The following is a 16067-nucleotide window of genomic DNA, read 5'->3' as shown; positions in this document are numbered from 1 at the left end:
TTTGGGCTGTTTATGATGCGGACTGCTTGGGGCAAGAAACTATTTTTGAATCTATTGGTCAGTGTTCTGATACCTCCTTCCAGAACCCAGGGGTGAAAACAGATCATGGCCAGGGTGAATTGCGTCCCAAAGTATAGCTCGAGCCCTGTTGTGGCAGCGGTCAAGAAATATCCGATCAATGGAGGGTAGCTCAGTCCCTATGATTTTCTGCGCAGACCTCACAATGCTCTGTATGGTTTTTCTGTCCTGTACTGTGGCTCCACCATATCACACCGTAATACCACCGGTCAGGACACTCGCAATGGTATTACAGTAAAAATTGGTGAGTGCTGTCTTGCTCATCCCCCACTTCCTTAACTGTGTCAGGAAGTGAAGGTGCTGGTGGGTTTAGTGAAGATGGCAGCAGTGTTCTCTGACCAGCTCAGCCTCTCAGTGATCTGGAGGCCGAGGAACCTGAAGGTGCTGACAGTTTTGACAGGAGCACTGTGAATATTGATGGGTATGTGACGTCCTCCGCGCCTCCTGAAGTGCACTATAACCTCTTTTGTTTTGCCGATGTTAAGTGTGAGGTTGTTGGGAAAAACTAAGATCGCTGCTGGAAAAGGTGTTAGTGGGGCCAGCAGGGGCTGCTCACCCTGTGTCTATGTGGGTCCTAATGCTCCCATAAAGAGATGGGGACACTATACTGTAAAAAGACACCGTCCTTCGGATGAGATATAAACCTCTGCGTCCTGGACAAATTTCCCACTGGTCTTTACCAATCATGGCCTCCTAATAATAATAATAATAATAATAATAATTGCTTACACTTATATAGCGCTTTTCTGGACACTCCACTCAAAGCGCTTTACAGGTAATGGGGTCTCCCCTCCACCACCACCAATAATAATCACCATCTATGAATTGGCTTCCTCACTCTGTTCTCCTTCCCACTAATAGCTGGTGTGTGGTGAGTGTACTGGCGCACTATGGCTGCTGTTGCATGATCCAGGTGGATGCTGCACATTGGTGGTGGGGGAGGGGAATCCCCATTATCTGTAAAGGGCTTTGAGTGGAGTGTTCAGAAAAGCACTATATAAGTGTAAGCAATTATTTATTACTTTTATCACAAGAGCACGGAGAGAATATACTATGAACTGTATAAACATATATTGAAGGAGTTCAGATGGGTAATAGGTTTATTCCATGCTGCAAAGAGAAGAAAGAAAACACAGCATTTCGGCTGTGGAGCCTTCTTCGGGTGTAAGGAAGGCTTTGGGTGCTCACACCCAAAGAAGGCTCCACAGCCGAAACGTTCTGTTTTCTTCTCTTTTCATCATGGAATAAACTTATTACTTGTTCCTTTGCAACATATATTGAAACCTATTATGTATTCATTTAAACTTCCCTTAATGTTTTCATTTTTATATTTAAAGTACCTTCTTTTATTTATATAAACTTAAGAAGATACCTTTCTTAATATTTTGCCACATTGTTTACTGTAAATGTCAAAATAGGATTTTTCATCGTTTTCTCCTGATTGATTAATTTCCCTAGCGCTGCCGGTGCAATCCGTTGATCTGAATCGCATCTTCTGCCTTTGGTTGACTAGGAGCTTGTGTAGCTTCTCTTGTACAATAGTTACACAAGCGCTTCGCCTGCGAAGGATGATCCTCTGACACTTCTACAAGGGGTACTACAGTGTGAGTTCTATAAGGCTTTCTGTAGTATAAGGAAAATGTAATGTTTCTTTGAAGATCCGGTGGTCTGTCCTGTAACTCAATTGAGTTAGCTGTCTGTAGATTGGCTTGCCTCGTAGCACAGTTGTATATTGAGTTATAACATCGTAACAAATTGAATGAAATGTGTTCGTGAAATCGATGTCAGTAATACGGTGCACTTCTGAAAGGTTTTAGAAAGCTGATAATTGGTATTAATAGCGTTGTGTGTTAACAAAATGTTCTATTTGAAGAACAAAACGGTGGTGTCGGTTAGTCCCTGCAGTGCGGTGGAGTTCGACCTTTCGTTTTGCAGTTGACTGAAATGCACAGCTACAGTATGCCCAAGCTAGACTATCATACAGTGCATAAAGAGCTGAGAAGTTTCGCCTTGACCTGAGCGGTTTTTGTTTAAATGAAGCTCGAGGTGGGAAATATGATCTTTGTGGGATCACGTCGACGGTGTTCGCGAGCGTGCTTCTATGTTGTTAGAAAAGCACCTGCAGTTTAAATGGTCACATCTGATGTAACCAGAAGTACAGTAAAACTAGAGGTCTGTCCTCTGTGACGCCTTTTGCATTTATGTGCGTTACTTGATGAACACTATTTGGGTCAGGTGCCTTTCCTCTGTTCTAGTTTCTCTTGTGAAGGACAGAGACTGGACAGACATGAATGAAGGAGATGGTGTAGGGGGAAATGAGAGAATATTTCAATAAAATGCGTGCAGTGTACTGTAACAACTTGTTTCTGTGCAAAGACTACATAAAATCCCCCTAATGTATACAGTACATTTAGTCTTTTTAATACAAAATGCTTTTAATGCTGCCAACAGCATTTACAAAATCTGGACATTTGTAATAATAATTAATAATTGCTTACACTTATATAGCGCTTTTCTGGACACTCCACTCAAAGTGCTTTACAGGTAATGGGGACTCTCCTCCACCACCACCAATGTGCAGCCCCACTTGTATGATGTGATGCAGCCATAGTGCACCAGTACACTCACCACACATCAGCTATCAGTGGGGAGGAGAGCAGAGTAATGAAGCCAATTCATAGATGGGGATTATTAGAAGGCCATGATTGGTAAGGGCCAATGGGAAATTTGGCCAGGATATTAGGATTACACCCCTACTCTTTTCAAGAGACGCCCTGGGATTTTTAATCACCACAGACCACAGAGAGTCAGGACTTGGGTTTTACGTCTCATCCGAAGGGCGACGCCTTTTAAGGGTATTGTGTCCCCGTCACTATACTGGGGCATTAGGACCCACATAGACCGCAGGGTGAGCACCCCCTGCTGGCCCCACTAACACCTCTTCCAGCAGCAACCTTACTCCCGTTACTGACCAGGCTCACACCTGCTGAACTTCTGTGGGTTGTCAGTTGTGAGTTGCAGAGTGATATGGCTGCTTTGCATGCTACATACAAAACATATTGAGTCCTTTATCGTTTTTTAAATAATATATTCCAGGGCATCATACTCCCACAACAGCTTGTGTAATAAAGTACATTCTGTTCTCAGTTTAAAATGCACTTTCCCATAGTTTTCACTTGTGTCTGGTTGTGACTGGTTCTTCTTTCACACATACTTGTACTTCAATGTGATTAACGTCTACAGGGAGACTTGTGCTCTGATTTCATCAGTTTATGATGATTTTGGTAATTTCCCTAAAATTCCCCGTCCATGTGGCATTCTGAAACTAATCTCCCTCATGTGCCAGATAATCTGCAAGCATTGTGTTAATACTGTTTCAGAACAGTTTTCTGTGACTCACGTGTGACCTTCACTCCACAGTAAAGAAACAAGATGTATGGTTTGCCCAGAGGGAAAGAGAGAACCATTTGTCATTGTAGTCAGTTTCAAGTTGACTTCCTGTTTAAACCTGAATAGTGCTACATTTTCTCACCATTGGTGTGCAAAACAGGGGAAAACATTTTCAAGGTTCCAATTTTATTAATTGAAACAATTGCTTATTATCATTTTTAACACCTAAATGCTTTGTTAATTGAGTGCCTGTGTGGTGGCTGTTTTTCTAAATGTATTTTATACAAAAGTAAAAGCACCAAAGTCATTCTCTCAACAGATGATAGATTAATCAATCCCTCTTCCTCTCTTGAAGTTAGTACTGCAGCCTCCTCTGCTAAATTTTCAAGGTTAGATGTCAAGAAGCGATTCTAATTTGAATGTGGCTTGCTCAGACTGGTTAAATCAGAAAGAAAACAATTTTCTTTGATCATTATGCAAGGACTGAATGCATGTGGAGTACTGCAGGGATCCTTTTAGGGCCCACTTTAGTTTTTTATTCATAATTCTGCTCTCTGAGATTGCTACACATTATTAAACAGGACATGACATTTCACAGCTGTACAGATGATGCACTGTTCCATGTCTCTGACGCCAAGGCACCACTGGTGCTGTAAGAGATTTCATCAGGGGTCTTGCTGATATTAGAAGTTATACCTCTCAAAATACATTTTAAAATGAAATGAAAATCAGTCAGAGGTTGGTTTTATTTGGGAACAGAACTCACAAATATTGACTTGATGGTTTTTGTCACAAAAAGTTTAATCTGAGATATTTTTTCATTTGTGTGTGAAGCATTTAGCACTCCAATTCAGATCACCATGTTATAATAAATTGTTTAGTTTTGTCCCATGCCATAATGAGCAATATTAAAACTGAAGGGCTATAGAAGGGCTGACTTCCCCACCACGTTGACAGTTCCTGATGCAATGCTTCTTCAGCTCTTCTTCAGCTTCCCAGCAAAGTGGCTGAACTGAACCAGTGTGTTCATTGGTTTGAACCTTGCTGCCCACACCCCCAGCCAACGCAGCCAGAACCCTTATTGGCTGGTGTTTGTTTTATGCAAATCCCATTTGTTTACATAGCACATCTGGGCCATTCGCTGGCTGTTGTTCAGATGTTCAGGCTGCCATTGCAATGCAGCAGGGTTGGTCCTCTGGATGTGCTTCTGTAGATAACGGTTTCTGAAGCCGAGAGAATCTTAATTTCTTCTCTGAGGAACTGGGACGCCTGTTACTGAAAGTCAGTATGATCTGGTTCCTCTGCTTTGGTTACACATGATGATTATTATTGTAACTTTCCTGTGTTTCTTTTCATCATTTGCAGTCTTGGTAGGATGCTTGTTCAGTTATGTTTAATCTTTCAGTTTCTTCAGATCACACACAATAGAGGACTTCATACTTACTGTATACAGACAGAGCTTTAACATTATTCTTTTCCATGTTTTAATAATTTGTCATGCTCTTCTGGGGAGTTTTAACTATTATAGTGTATTAATATATTAATTAACGGGCTGTTTTATCGGCAAACATATGTATATATAAATATAAATTACAGTAGTTCCTTATTAAAAGAGTTATACAAATATATAGTTTGATATATCAGGGAAGTGTGCTTTAGCTCATTAACACAGGATTGCATTTGTTGTGTGAAGATGACTAACACTTTAAACTTCAAAAAGCCACAGACACTGCTTTGTTTTGGGCTGTGCTCCTCTTTCGTTGCTTATTTAACTTAACTGTAGGTGTGAGCTATTGAGGTCAGGTGTAAAAACTGAAAAATCTATAGGCTCATTTGACCTATTTTGCCAGTTGTTCTAGATTTTCACCAGCAGTAATTTGGCTTAATATGTACAGCACTTCAGTGTAAGAGAAGAAACAATGTTTACTAAGACATTCACCGTACTTTTTTAGTGTTCACATAAGTAGTGCCGAAAAAGAACGCAGCTCTTTTCATAAAGCTCCGCAGTCAGAAGTGATGATTTATGTTACAATGATACAGAAAGACAAAATTCCTTTTGTAAGCTGACTGGATGCCTTTCTGATTCTACTGGAGTTTTAGAGCTGTCTAATCATAATTGGTTCTGGCAGATGCCTGTTTCGATTGAAACCATATCTATACCTTACCAGTGTTTATTTGTTGAGGGCTAGGGGTAGCACTGAGGTGAGGTGAATAACCATCTGCTTCACAGCTCCTGGGTTCAGTTCTGACTTGGGACACCTTCTGTGTGGAGTTTGTATGTTCTCTGTTTGTTCCACACCTCATTTCCTCTAGGTGTTCCAGTTACCTCCCACATCCCAGTGACATTTTTTCAGGGTGATTGATGTCTCTAAATTGCACCTCATATGATTGTGTGTGTTCTCTGCAAAGGACTGGATGGACTTTTAGGCTCCCCAGTAAAGCAGGTACTGAAAACGGATGGAATGATAGAGGTCAAAGGCTGTATAGTGCAGGATTCTTAGTGACAGAGGCACTAGTGAAGCCTGCTCATCCGAGATATTTGTTTGGGTGTGACCCTCTGAAACCATCTGTTTCTTGTAGTTAACAGCAGAATCGCCAAGGATATGTATCCATATCCAATGTTTGCAACGTATCGTGTTTATCTCATAATTTATTCTCTTCTTTCCTTTAACAGTACAAGTCCACGGCACTATTTTAGCAGAAAAATTGTTATAAAATTGAAATCCAATAGTTGGCTACCTAAATATGTAAACTTACAAAAGTAGTACACAACAGCAACATAAAGTGTTACTGGTTTAGACAACGTTCTCTGTGATGTGGTGTTCTAACAGTTTTGAAAAAATGCCTTATAGGTTAATAGCAGTCAATCTTAAATGGAGTTTATTTAACTAAAGTTCGGGAGGGATGGCAACAACCACGCTCAATCATCCCCAGCCGTCAGCGATTAGCAATCACTCCCTTCGTCTGTCCTCACCAAATGCTATAAATACCAAATGCGATCTCTCCCTCTCCCTCGCGTGCGACTTTTGCATCCCACCTCCACCCCAACTCCACCTCTGCAGCTGCCCCTTGGTTACCTTGCGGGGGGGTCCTGGCCTCCTCGTCCTATGGCCAGGAGGTCGGCCCTCAGCCAAGCGGGTTAAGCCAGATATTCACTCCACAATAGTTCACCATGCTTTGATTTTGGGGCGTTGTCATTCCCTGTGAAACTAAATAGTAATATCATTTTTTTCAAATGCGAACTTGTTTGCCACTTCATATTATAACTTAGATCAAAAAGCTGGAATACTGATGTATTTCCTGATTGGTTAATGTATAAGAGGGCAGTGATCATACGTGGCCAGCTGTTATGGGCATTAATCTGACTGTGGTATGTACTCTATATTGGTGTGCACTCTATAGAATACAGTAGTTCCTTAGTAGTTAAGTATGCTAATAAAAGTAGTTCCTTTAATTAAGAAAATATACAGTTTGACATATCAGGGGAGCGTGTTTTAGTTCGTCAACATGTTGGATTCTGCTCAGAGAGCTTCTTCATCCTTGATGAGGTGGCGTGATGGAGTAATAAGCTGTGCTCCTTGTTCCGACACTTGATTCCAGCTGTTGTGAAAAGATCTAAGACTAGAACATTGCCAAGGTTTTACACAACTCTCACCACTTCGCAATCATGACAATCAGACATGGTCAGAGCCAGCGGACAAGAGCAGCTTTTATCTCCAGGGACTCTGCACTGTCTGCCTCCCGTTGTCAGCTTGCAGCTGTGTGAAAACATGCACAGTAGGGTTTGTGAAAATCTGGAGGGCTCTGTACATGCTAGTTTCACCATGAGCAGCATAAAATTGCAAAAGAGAGGGGGTTATTTAGTATATCTATCACATTTTGTAGTTAAATTGATCTTAGGATCTAATCCAGTTTCTATAATGATGACAGGGTATCAGATCTTACTTGGTAACTTTTGCCTTTGTGTAAAGAAGAGCCTTCTATTCTCAGTTTTGAATGAACTTGTGTCATTTCCACTTGTGTCCTCTGGTTTGTGTTTCACTGTTGATTCTGCCACTAGGTCAACTTTGTCAGTGCACTTGAGGATTTAGAATAGTTTAAAATGAATCCTTGTCTTTTCTGTTCAATGTTTAAAATCCTCAGTTATTTTAAACCGGTTTGTGCAGGACATTCTTTTAAGCTCTTTATTGCAGTCTGAGTGGCGAGTAGATGGTGGTTGGTTCCCTGTGTGAGAAGGGAGAAGTGATAAACAAACTGGTCATGACACAACACACTGCCTTCATACTGATTTGTGTCTGACTTTATCTGATTTTGGTCAAAAAGTCATGTCAGACACCTCAGTGCAACAGTTTTATTACCATGAATCATTCCTTTGGTAGATGCCTTTAAACTACAGAGGGCACAGTGTTAAAACACAATAAGGACTAGATCCCAGTCCATGCTTTGTCTAGAAGGAAATATCAAGTTACTGAAATGCAGCCAACTGCCTACTGTGGTAAAGAGTAGACTTATTTACTGTGCACTTGTTTGTATTGGCTGAACAACCTAGGCAGACTGTGAAGTGCTCTTCCCGAAATCAGGCTCTTCAAGGTCAGTTCTCAGTGTGAGCTCTTTATCTTACTGACAAGCCCTTATACAGGGCTTTAAAAGAGACCTGGTGTGCTGTTGACCGTCTTCAGTACTTACAGTAGCTCTGAGAGCCTTGTTGTGTATTGTGCCATTGATACTGTCAGACATATGACTAGTTACAGGCCACATGTGAATGTATAGTGCCAGTGAGCCTGGCTAGAGCGGTAGTCAGCTGGGCCTTGGATTCCTTTAGCAACAGCTTGCGACACACAGAGTGGGGATCAGTCTGCCAGGGCTCTCTTGGTTCCCAGAAAAACTGCACCTCCAGCAAATGCCCACCAGCTTTCAGTGGCAAGAGTGAGAAACTCTTTACTGCCTCTTGCCTAGATCTCCTCAGTCAGCTGGTCGTCTGGGGCCTGGTGACCCAGTAGCTCTGTGTTTGTGTTGCAGTGATGCTCTGGTTCCTGGAGGGGGAGCTCCTGTCAATGGGAATGTGGTCTGTGGGACTGGGGGCACTGGGTGCTGCCGTTGCTGGGATCCTACTGGCAAACACTGACCTGCTGCTAACCAAGCCAGCCCAGGCCAGCCTGGATTACCTGGAAGACACCGACCTCAAAACACTGGGGGAAGGTAAGAGCCCCTGTGGACCCTGATCTATTCCGGGACTTGGAAGGTGCTACAGTACCTGTACCTCTTGTTCACACTGCAGTCAGGAGTTACAATCACAGCATATCCTTTTTAATCCCACACATCCCTCTGTGTTAATTTAATCAAAAAAAGGAAACGAGTCATCTCTTATGTGAGTCTACAGAAATATCCTTTATTTTTTGCTTCTATGTGTAATAACCTGGTAATGAAAGATGTCTGTCTTGAACCCTGCTCTCTTCTTGCTTGCTCTAGATGAGGTGACCTTTAAAGCTAAAACGCTGTGGGACAGGACAGGAGCTGTGATCATGGCTGTCCGCCGGCCTGGATGATTTTTGTGCAGAGAGGTATTGTCCTGCCTAACATGGTCTTTTTTATTCATAGCCTGCAGTTCTTTTTGTTTACTGCTTTGAATATGTGGTGTAGGTTGTGTGTGTAGGAAGTATTAATTGCTACTTCAATGTGTCATGACTGCAAGCTTTAAAGCAACAAAATGTGGAAGCCGTATAAGGGTCTGAACAATTATGCAGGGTGCTGCATATATTTTAAGTTAAAATAGTGCTATATTTGGTACAGAACTTCTGCAATAAGTTTAACAATTAATTCTAGAAAGAGTAACACAGTGAGCAATATTTAGTTGTGCAATTTGAGTTGCCTAAGATCTGCACACAGCTCTGGCCCTGTTCCATGAAGGACTGAGTGGAATTCGTAGGGCAAAATACTTACACTGTCAGTGCTAAGCATCATTAAAAACACAAGCCAGCAGCGGAATGTGTTTAATTCTTTGGGAGAAACCGAGCTTCAAGCAGGTCTGGCAACAGCGGTTTGCCACTGCCCCCTTCCCCCTTCCAAAAGATGAACTTGTTCCTGCGAGGGGGTGGCGGTCGATCCTGGGTCAGCTGTACTGTGCTTGCAGGAGGCTGCAGAGCTGTCCTCTCTGAAGCCCCAGCTGGAGGAGCTCGGGGTCCCCCTGTACGCTGTCGTCAAGGAGAACCTCGGCAGCGAGATCAGGGACTTCAGGCCTCACTTCAAGGGGGAGATCTTCCTGGATGAGAAGGTGAGGGGTGCACCCTGGGAGGATGGAGCCATCAAAATATTAGAAACTGATGAATAACGCTTTGGGGCTCTTCAAGACGAGAGAGCAGCTCGAACAGGTTTTACCAGACAAGGGATAAAGCGTGAAGTATTCACAGCCCAGTCATGTTGAGGGTGACAGTGTGGGGACTGAGCCCAGTGTTCCAGCTGTAGAATCTGATCTGTGTGCTTGAGAGGGTTCATTCAAAATGTGCTCTTTGCAGGGAGGCAGACATGTTGTATGAGACATTTTGGACTAACTGAAAGGCAGGAAATGACAATGATCAGAAATAGCCACTGTGCCACGCGTGGAAATCTTTGTATGGGTTTTAATGAATATGCAATGATCCCTCCTGTACACCCATTTGTTTTAACACTTGAGATTGACTGGGGCTGTACTCAGATTTTTTTTTTAAAAACCTTGAAAATGCTGGAATGCATCCACAAAATGACAATTACAGGAAAAAGCATTCCTGTGGGTTCTCCAGAGAATGTCAGCTTTCGTAACAAACTAAATTTAAAACTCATTTCAACACTTCACTGAATTGCGCTGTGACAGTTTTGCAACCCTACACTGCAGTTCCGCAGGATTAAGAGGACTGATATCCGGGGATTGTTTTGGGCAGGGAGGGTAATGGGAAGTCTGTTTAAAACAGCCTTCCGCCTGTTACTGTACCTGCTACTGAGACAATGTGGTCATCTGAGTTCTGGGTATTGTGGCCAGTGAATGTACAAGTCCAACTACACCTGTCTGCTGTCATAGTATGAACTGTTAAAAAAATATATATCATATGAAATGTGTCTCTTAGGAAAATACTGTTTGTCAGAGGAATTTTATGCAGAGAAGGTGAAAACTAAGTAAAATGTAAAAGTTAATTCAGATCTGAAAAGTACAAAGAAGAAACCATGTTTGCACCTTCTTCAGGTGAAGGAAGGGAAGGCTGGGAGATAAAGCACAGAATGACAGAGTGGGAGAGAAAGAGTGTCCAAACGTTTGATCCAAGTTTAAGATGATCTTGGCTTCTGTTGACCTTTACTTGTTCCTTTGTAGCCAGCGAACATTGCCACAGCTCTCCAATCGAAGCCAGTGTGAAACTCATGTTTGGTCAGAGTGGATTCGCTCTTTGGCTGGCAGGCCTTGACTCCAAGGATATGAGTGTGTTATTTTAGCACAAAATACGTTGACAAATCGGAACAAATAAATACCGGGACCCCCACGGCAGCACTACAGAGACGAGACAGCTGGGCAGTGTGGAGGGCAGGCGTGATGCAGGCGTGTCCCTTGTCTTTCACAGCGGCGGTTCTATGGCCCGCAGCAGCGCAGGATGGGCCTGACCGGGCTCATTCGGCTGGGCGTGTTGCACAGCTTCCTCAGAGCCTGGAAGAAGGGCTTCGTAGGAAACGTGGCCGGAGAAGGCTTTGTTCTTGGAGGAGTCTTCGTCATTGGAGCTGGGAAGCAGGTATGACAGGGTTTTATAAGGACTCATTGCTTCCTCTCCCACCACAGAAAATGTTCAATTCTTGTTTTTTTCTTGTTCATTAACATGTGCCAATTTGTTTCCTTCCTGTGTCTATATTCTGAAGCAGTTTTGAAATGTCTTCAAGCTGTGCCTCTCTCTGTGCTTCTAGTAGGGCCATATTATTCAATTATTCAATAGGCACAGCAGACACTGTGCCTAGGGCTTTTGAAAACTAAAGGTCCTTTGAAGAAATTTCTGACCATGTTCTTTTATTTGTATGATGAAAACTGTTATAAAGATCTTGAATACAAAGGATTTTGGATAAATATGTACATACAGGATAGGCTGTCTGAAAAAAAAAATTAAACATAATTTTGACTACTGGACTACACAAGGAAATTAACACCCATAAAAAATGCAAGGACCTTGATCCAGCCCTAGCCTCTGGCAACATGTGTTGTGAAATACAAAGAGCCTGGGTAACACACTCTTACATCACACTGAGTCTCCTACAGTGTGACCTGGAATGAAAGCAGAAGAGAAACAAAATCGCCCGAGATCACCTGCTTCTCCTCCTTAACCCTCCCCAGGTTAATCATTCAGAATTAAGCTCCCTCATGTGGGCAAGATGCACAAGAAAACTATGATTGTCAATATCAGGTCTGCGCGCTGAAAGTACGAGAACTTAAAAAGTCAGTCAGTACTCAAGCACAGCACCTGTGAAGAAGTCCTGAGATGGGTGGGGAAAGGATTTGAGTTTTTATCCTTTTTTTCTGTAGTCGGTCCCTGGCAGAAAGGTGCAGTGGGGTGAAATGTTCTCTCCTCTTGTTAACAGGGCATCCTGCTGGAGCACCGCGAGAAGGAGTTTGGGGATAAAGTTAACATTACGTCTGTGCTTGAGGCTGCCAAGAATGTCCAAGCCCAGAAATAGGTGCATAGGAAGAAACTTGTGCACTCGCTATGAAATAGGTTTGCCGCGTGCTCAAGCTAGAGTTTTACCTGACACATTAATTAAAAAATGGGGGAGTTACAAATTCTGCATGGAAGTTGAAGTTGCACAATTAAATGTTATAAGTAATTCTGTTTGTTGTAGTTGTAGGGTGAACAGTCATGTAGGAAATGGAATAGTCTGGCTCTGCAGTATTAAATACTAATACTTGTGTCTGTCCTTCTCCATTTAGTGTTATATCCTGCTTTTTTCAGAATGCTATAACATGTGCCTGTTTGGCGAGTTACATTTTTGGTCTTCGTTTGAGTTCTGCTTTGAATAAACAGATGACCACAGTGAAGCAAGACCCTGAGGACAATAGATTTTAGAGCCGATAATCTTGACTGCGGGGCTGAAAAACACAAATACTGAAGGTGCAAATTCAGTCTATGCAGATTTTGTTTTTCTTTCATTAGGTGCACTGTACAAGTTTAATGCTTCAGACGTAAATTGGTTTGAGATGCATATACAGTGTTCTTTCTCAGAGAGGATGGTGGTTGTCCATGCTGTTCGATCTGAGCACCAGTATGCAGTGTTCTTGCTGGGAGCTGATGCTCTGCTCCAGACTGAGCGATGGGTAGGGTTCCCCAGGCTGGTCCAGCCAGGTTGGCGCTGTGGTTACGGCAATGTGTTCATGATAGCCTGCTTATAAACTCCACTGAGGGAGCAGGCTTGATGCCTACAGTACCTGACTAACAGGCCACAACAGGGCAGCCCACCTGGGGGCCTGCCAATGTAGATCCTTTAATAATAAAACAAAACCTGATTCAAGCATTCAGCTGTCTGTCTGTGTGTTTTCCTTTGGTCTGGTAACAGCCCACAACACAGCCTCCTAACATTAAGACTGAGCCACAGCTATTTAGGCTTCCTTGTTTTCAAGGTTGTTTTATATTCAGTATCTTTCCTGCCTTGATTGTGCATTATATTTGTATTGTATTGACCTTGTCCTGGGGTCATTACTCCTGACCTGGTGTGAATGGATATTAAACCGAAAACTGCTGAATATGACGTGGCAGAAATAACTGTTGTAAGTGACATCTTAGAAATAACTGAAATGCTGGGATAACATTATCACGAATAGCCACTGTGCCATAAGTGCTACATTTTCTTTGGTTCCAATATGAAGGTAATCGTCACTCATTCATGGTAATAACATAGGGTGACCATGGCTGTACTCGGACCATAAAAATCTCTTTTCTCAAATCAATTTTCATTACAAATTATAATCTCAAACCGCTTTGTGACTACTGGCATCCCTAAAACATTGCTCACTGAACTTGTGTTGTAATGAGCAGTATTGACATGTACAGTAGGTTACATGCTTGCAATATACAACACAGGCACAAACCAGAGCACACATAAACACCACAGTAACTGGTGCAGCAATCCAGGTAGGAATAATAATAATAATAATAATAATAATAATTGCTTACACTTATATAGCACTTTTCTGTTAACTCCACTCAAAGCGCTTTACAGGTAATGGGGACTCCCCTCCACCACCACCAATGTGCAGCCCCACCTGGATGATGGACGGCAGCCATAGTGCACCAGAACGCTCACCACACATCAGCTATCAGTGGGGAGGAGAGCAGAGTAATGAAGCCAATTCATAGATGGGGATTATTAGGAGGCCATGATTGGTAAGGGCCAATGGGAAATTTGGCCAGGACACTGGGGTTACACCCCTACTCTTTTCGAGAAACGCCCTAAGATTTTTAATGACCACAGAGAGTCAGGACCTCGGTTTTACATCTCATCTGAAGGATGGCGCCTGCTGGCCCCACTAACACCTCTTCCAGCAGCAACCTTAGTTTTCCCAGGAGGTCTCCCATCCAGGTACTGACCAGGCTCACACCTGCTGAGCTTCAGTGGGTTGCCAGTTGTGAGTTGCAGGGTGATATGGCATGCTGGCCAAGAAGAGGGGTGTGGTACTTTCCATCAGTGTTATTGTGCAGGAAGAGATTTCCATCACTGGACCAAGGTCGAAAACTCCTGCAAGGTCTGTGATCTCTGGAGAAAATTGTCAGAAGTCTCTTCTAATTGTAAAGTTCAAGAACATCATGTCCTAGGGTGATGTCCAGTGGACACAGTTCGAAAGCTGCCCATCCTGAAAGTCTGTTCTTGTGGTCTGGGCTTCCCCCTGAGCAGAAGAGACTGTCCTGGGCCTCCAGCACTGAAGTGATGAGCCTGCTTTTGAAGTGGAGGTAATGGGGCTAGCAGTGGCAAAAGACTGAGTCCCTTTGATGAACTGGCACAATTTCTTGCTTTGGATTGATAATACCAGTCGAGAGGTGTGTGAAAGGGTGAATTGTTGAAGGTCTAAGCTGTGCTGGGGACAGAATGTACTTTGATAAGCATATATCCCAAAGGGAGAATTCAGGGTGCCCATACCTGAAGATGATGTAGAACATTTGTTCTCACACGCTAGAACAAATGCTGGCTCGTTATTGTAAGAACTTAATAAGAATTTGTTTCGGAGACTGGAAGAACTTAGTAATCGGGGAAGCATCCTGGCTGATTAAAGTACACCTGTGTGGATGAACATGCAGACACTGCCAGGGCAACGACAGGGGCTTGAACATCGCTGTAGAGGAGTGCACTACATTGAATTCACTAACCTCACTGTGCTTCAGCTGCTGCTTTCCATCAGCAAAGTCAATTACCTGGTGAGAAATCAGACGATTGTTCACAGTCTCTGTCTGGGGCTGCTGTTGTTTATGCATTTGTTTTTCTGTTTTATCAACATTTTGGCTAGAAAAAAGAGTTTATTTAGCCAACACTGCATTCCACACAGTAATCAACTACATGTGTTAAATCCCAAACACGCCCATCTGTCAGTTTATTTAATTCCAGAGAGAAAAATTACCAACACAGACAGCACTGCTCGGAGCTGAGCTGCTACCCAAGCAGCCTTTCGTCTCAAGAACAGTCTTGTTGCCAAAACCTGGAATCAACTTTTTTTTTTACCTTAATTTTGTGCAGTTTGCCTGAGTATCAGGTGGCTCTCTAGAGCGTTTCATCCCATTTCCTGGAACTGTAACTGTAACAAACTCCACAGGGTCTACAGCAGAACAAGCATTGATTGGAGCAGGTGAAAACAAGATCACAGGCACTTGGTAAATCAGAGGGCTTTCTGAGGGTAACTTGTTCAATTACCAGCGCTGGCATTGCTCAGAAATGTACTGCTTCTGCCACTCTGGAAATCCCCCTGACAGTCACCTAATGGAGTATAGGTATAAACTCCAAGAAAGCCTTTATTTGTAGTTTCTAATGTAATCCTCTTTTACAGGGGTCTGTACCCCTCTAGTTCTGGAGACCAGAAATTGCAAAAAGCGCAGTGTGTATTGAAAACATAAGTCAGTGGGTCAATGCAGTCATGCTGCAGCTCACCTAGTGTATTTCAGATGGCCTGTTTTCCTCCTGTGTTTTCCAAGACCAGGGCATACAGAGGAAACACTGGTGCAAGTTCATTCATTCTTGCTACTGACTGCACATTGCTCAGTATCAGATTGGATTATTGCCCATATACAATTTCTTGCATTAGGAATTCATCTTTTCACATACCCCAGCTTGCTCTCCATGAGACACACACACAGACAGGGAAAGAAGCTTGGGGTCAGAGCGCAGGGTCAGCCATTTACACAGCACCCCTGGAGAAGTTGAGGTTAAGGGCCTTGCTCAGTGGCCCAACAGAGTAGGATTCCTCTGCCAGCCACGGGATTTGAACCAGCAACCGTTCAGCCACAGATCCTTAGCCACGGTGCCACCGCTCTGCACTGCTATATGGTATCAGTACCACTGTGGTTGATTTGAGAATGCCTGTGATTAAGTCATCTAGGAAACAGGCAGACTGTGGTAAA

The 16067-nt window shown here is 43.0% G+C and overlaps 1 protein-coding gene across 2 annotated transcripts; it reads left to right on the top strand.

Moving 5' to 3' along the window:
- The first annotated feature begins 1526 nt into the window (after positions 1–1526).
- selenou1a (selenoprotein U 1a) lies at positions 1527–12980 on the top strand. 2 transcript variants are annotated; one of them, XM_088636040.1, is made up of 6 exons: positions 1527–1682; positions 8488–8667; positions 8938–9029; positions 9599–9739; positions 11052–11216; positions 12052–12980. In XM_088636040.1, the coding sequence occupies exons 2-6, from the start codon at positions 8490–8492 to the stop codon at positions 12145–12147; spliced, it is 672 nt and encodes a 223-aa protein (XP_088492166.1). In that variant the 5' UTR covers positions 1527–1682; positions 8488–8489; the 3' UTR covers positions 12148–12980. The 2 variants fall into 2 exon arrangements, with proteins under 2 accessions (XP_088492166.1, XP_088492165.1); XM_088636039.1 differs by lacking the exon at positions 1527–1682 and adding an exon at positions 4593–4749.
- Positions 12981–16067: the final 3087 nt, after the last annotated feature.

Source organism: Lepisosteus platostomus, chromosome 6 (assembly GCF_059453375.1).
Source record: "Lepisosteus platostomus isolate fLepPlt1 chromosome 6, fLepPlt1.hap1, whole genome shotgun sequence".
Lineage (NCBI taxonomy): Eukaryota > Metazoa > Chordata > Actinopteri > Semionotiformes > Lepisosteidae > Lepisosteus > Lepisosteus platostomus.
Note: the sequence above shows the minus strand (reverse complement) of the source record. Positions and strands in the feature narration are given on the sequence as shown.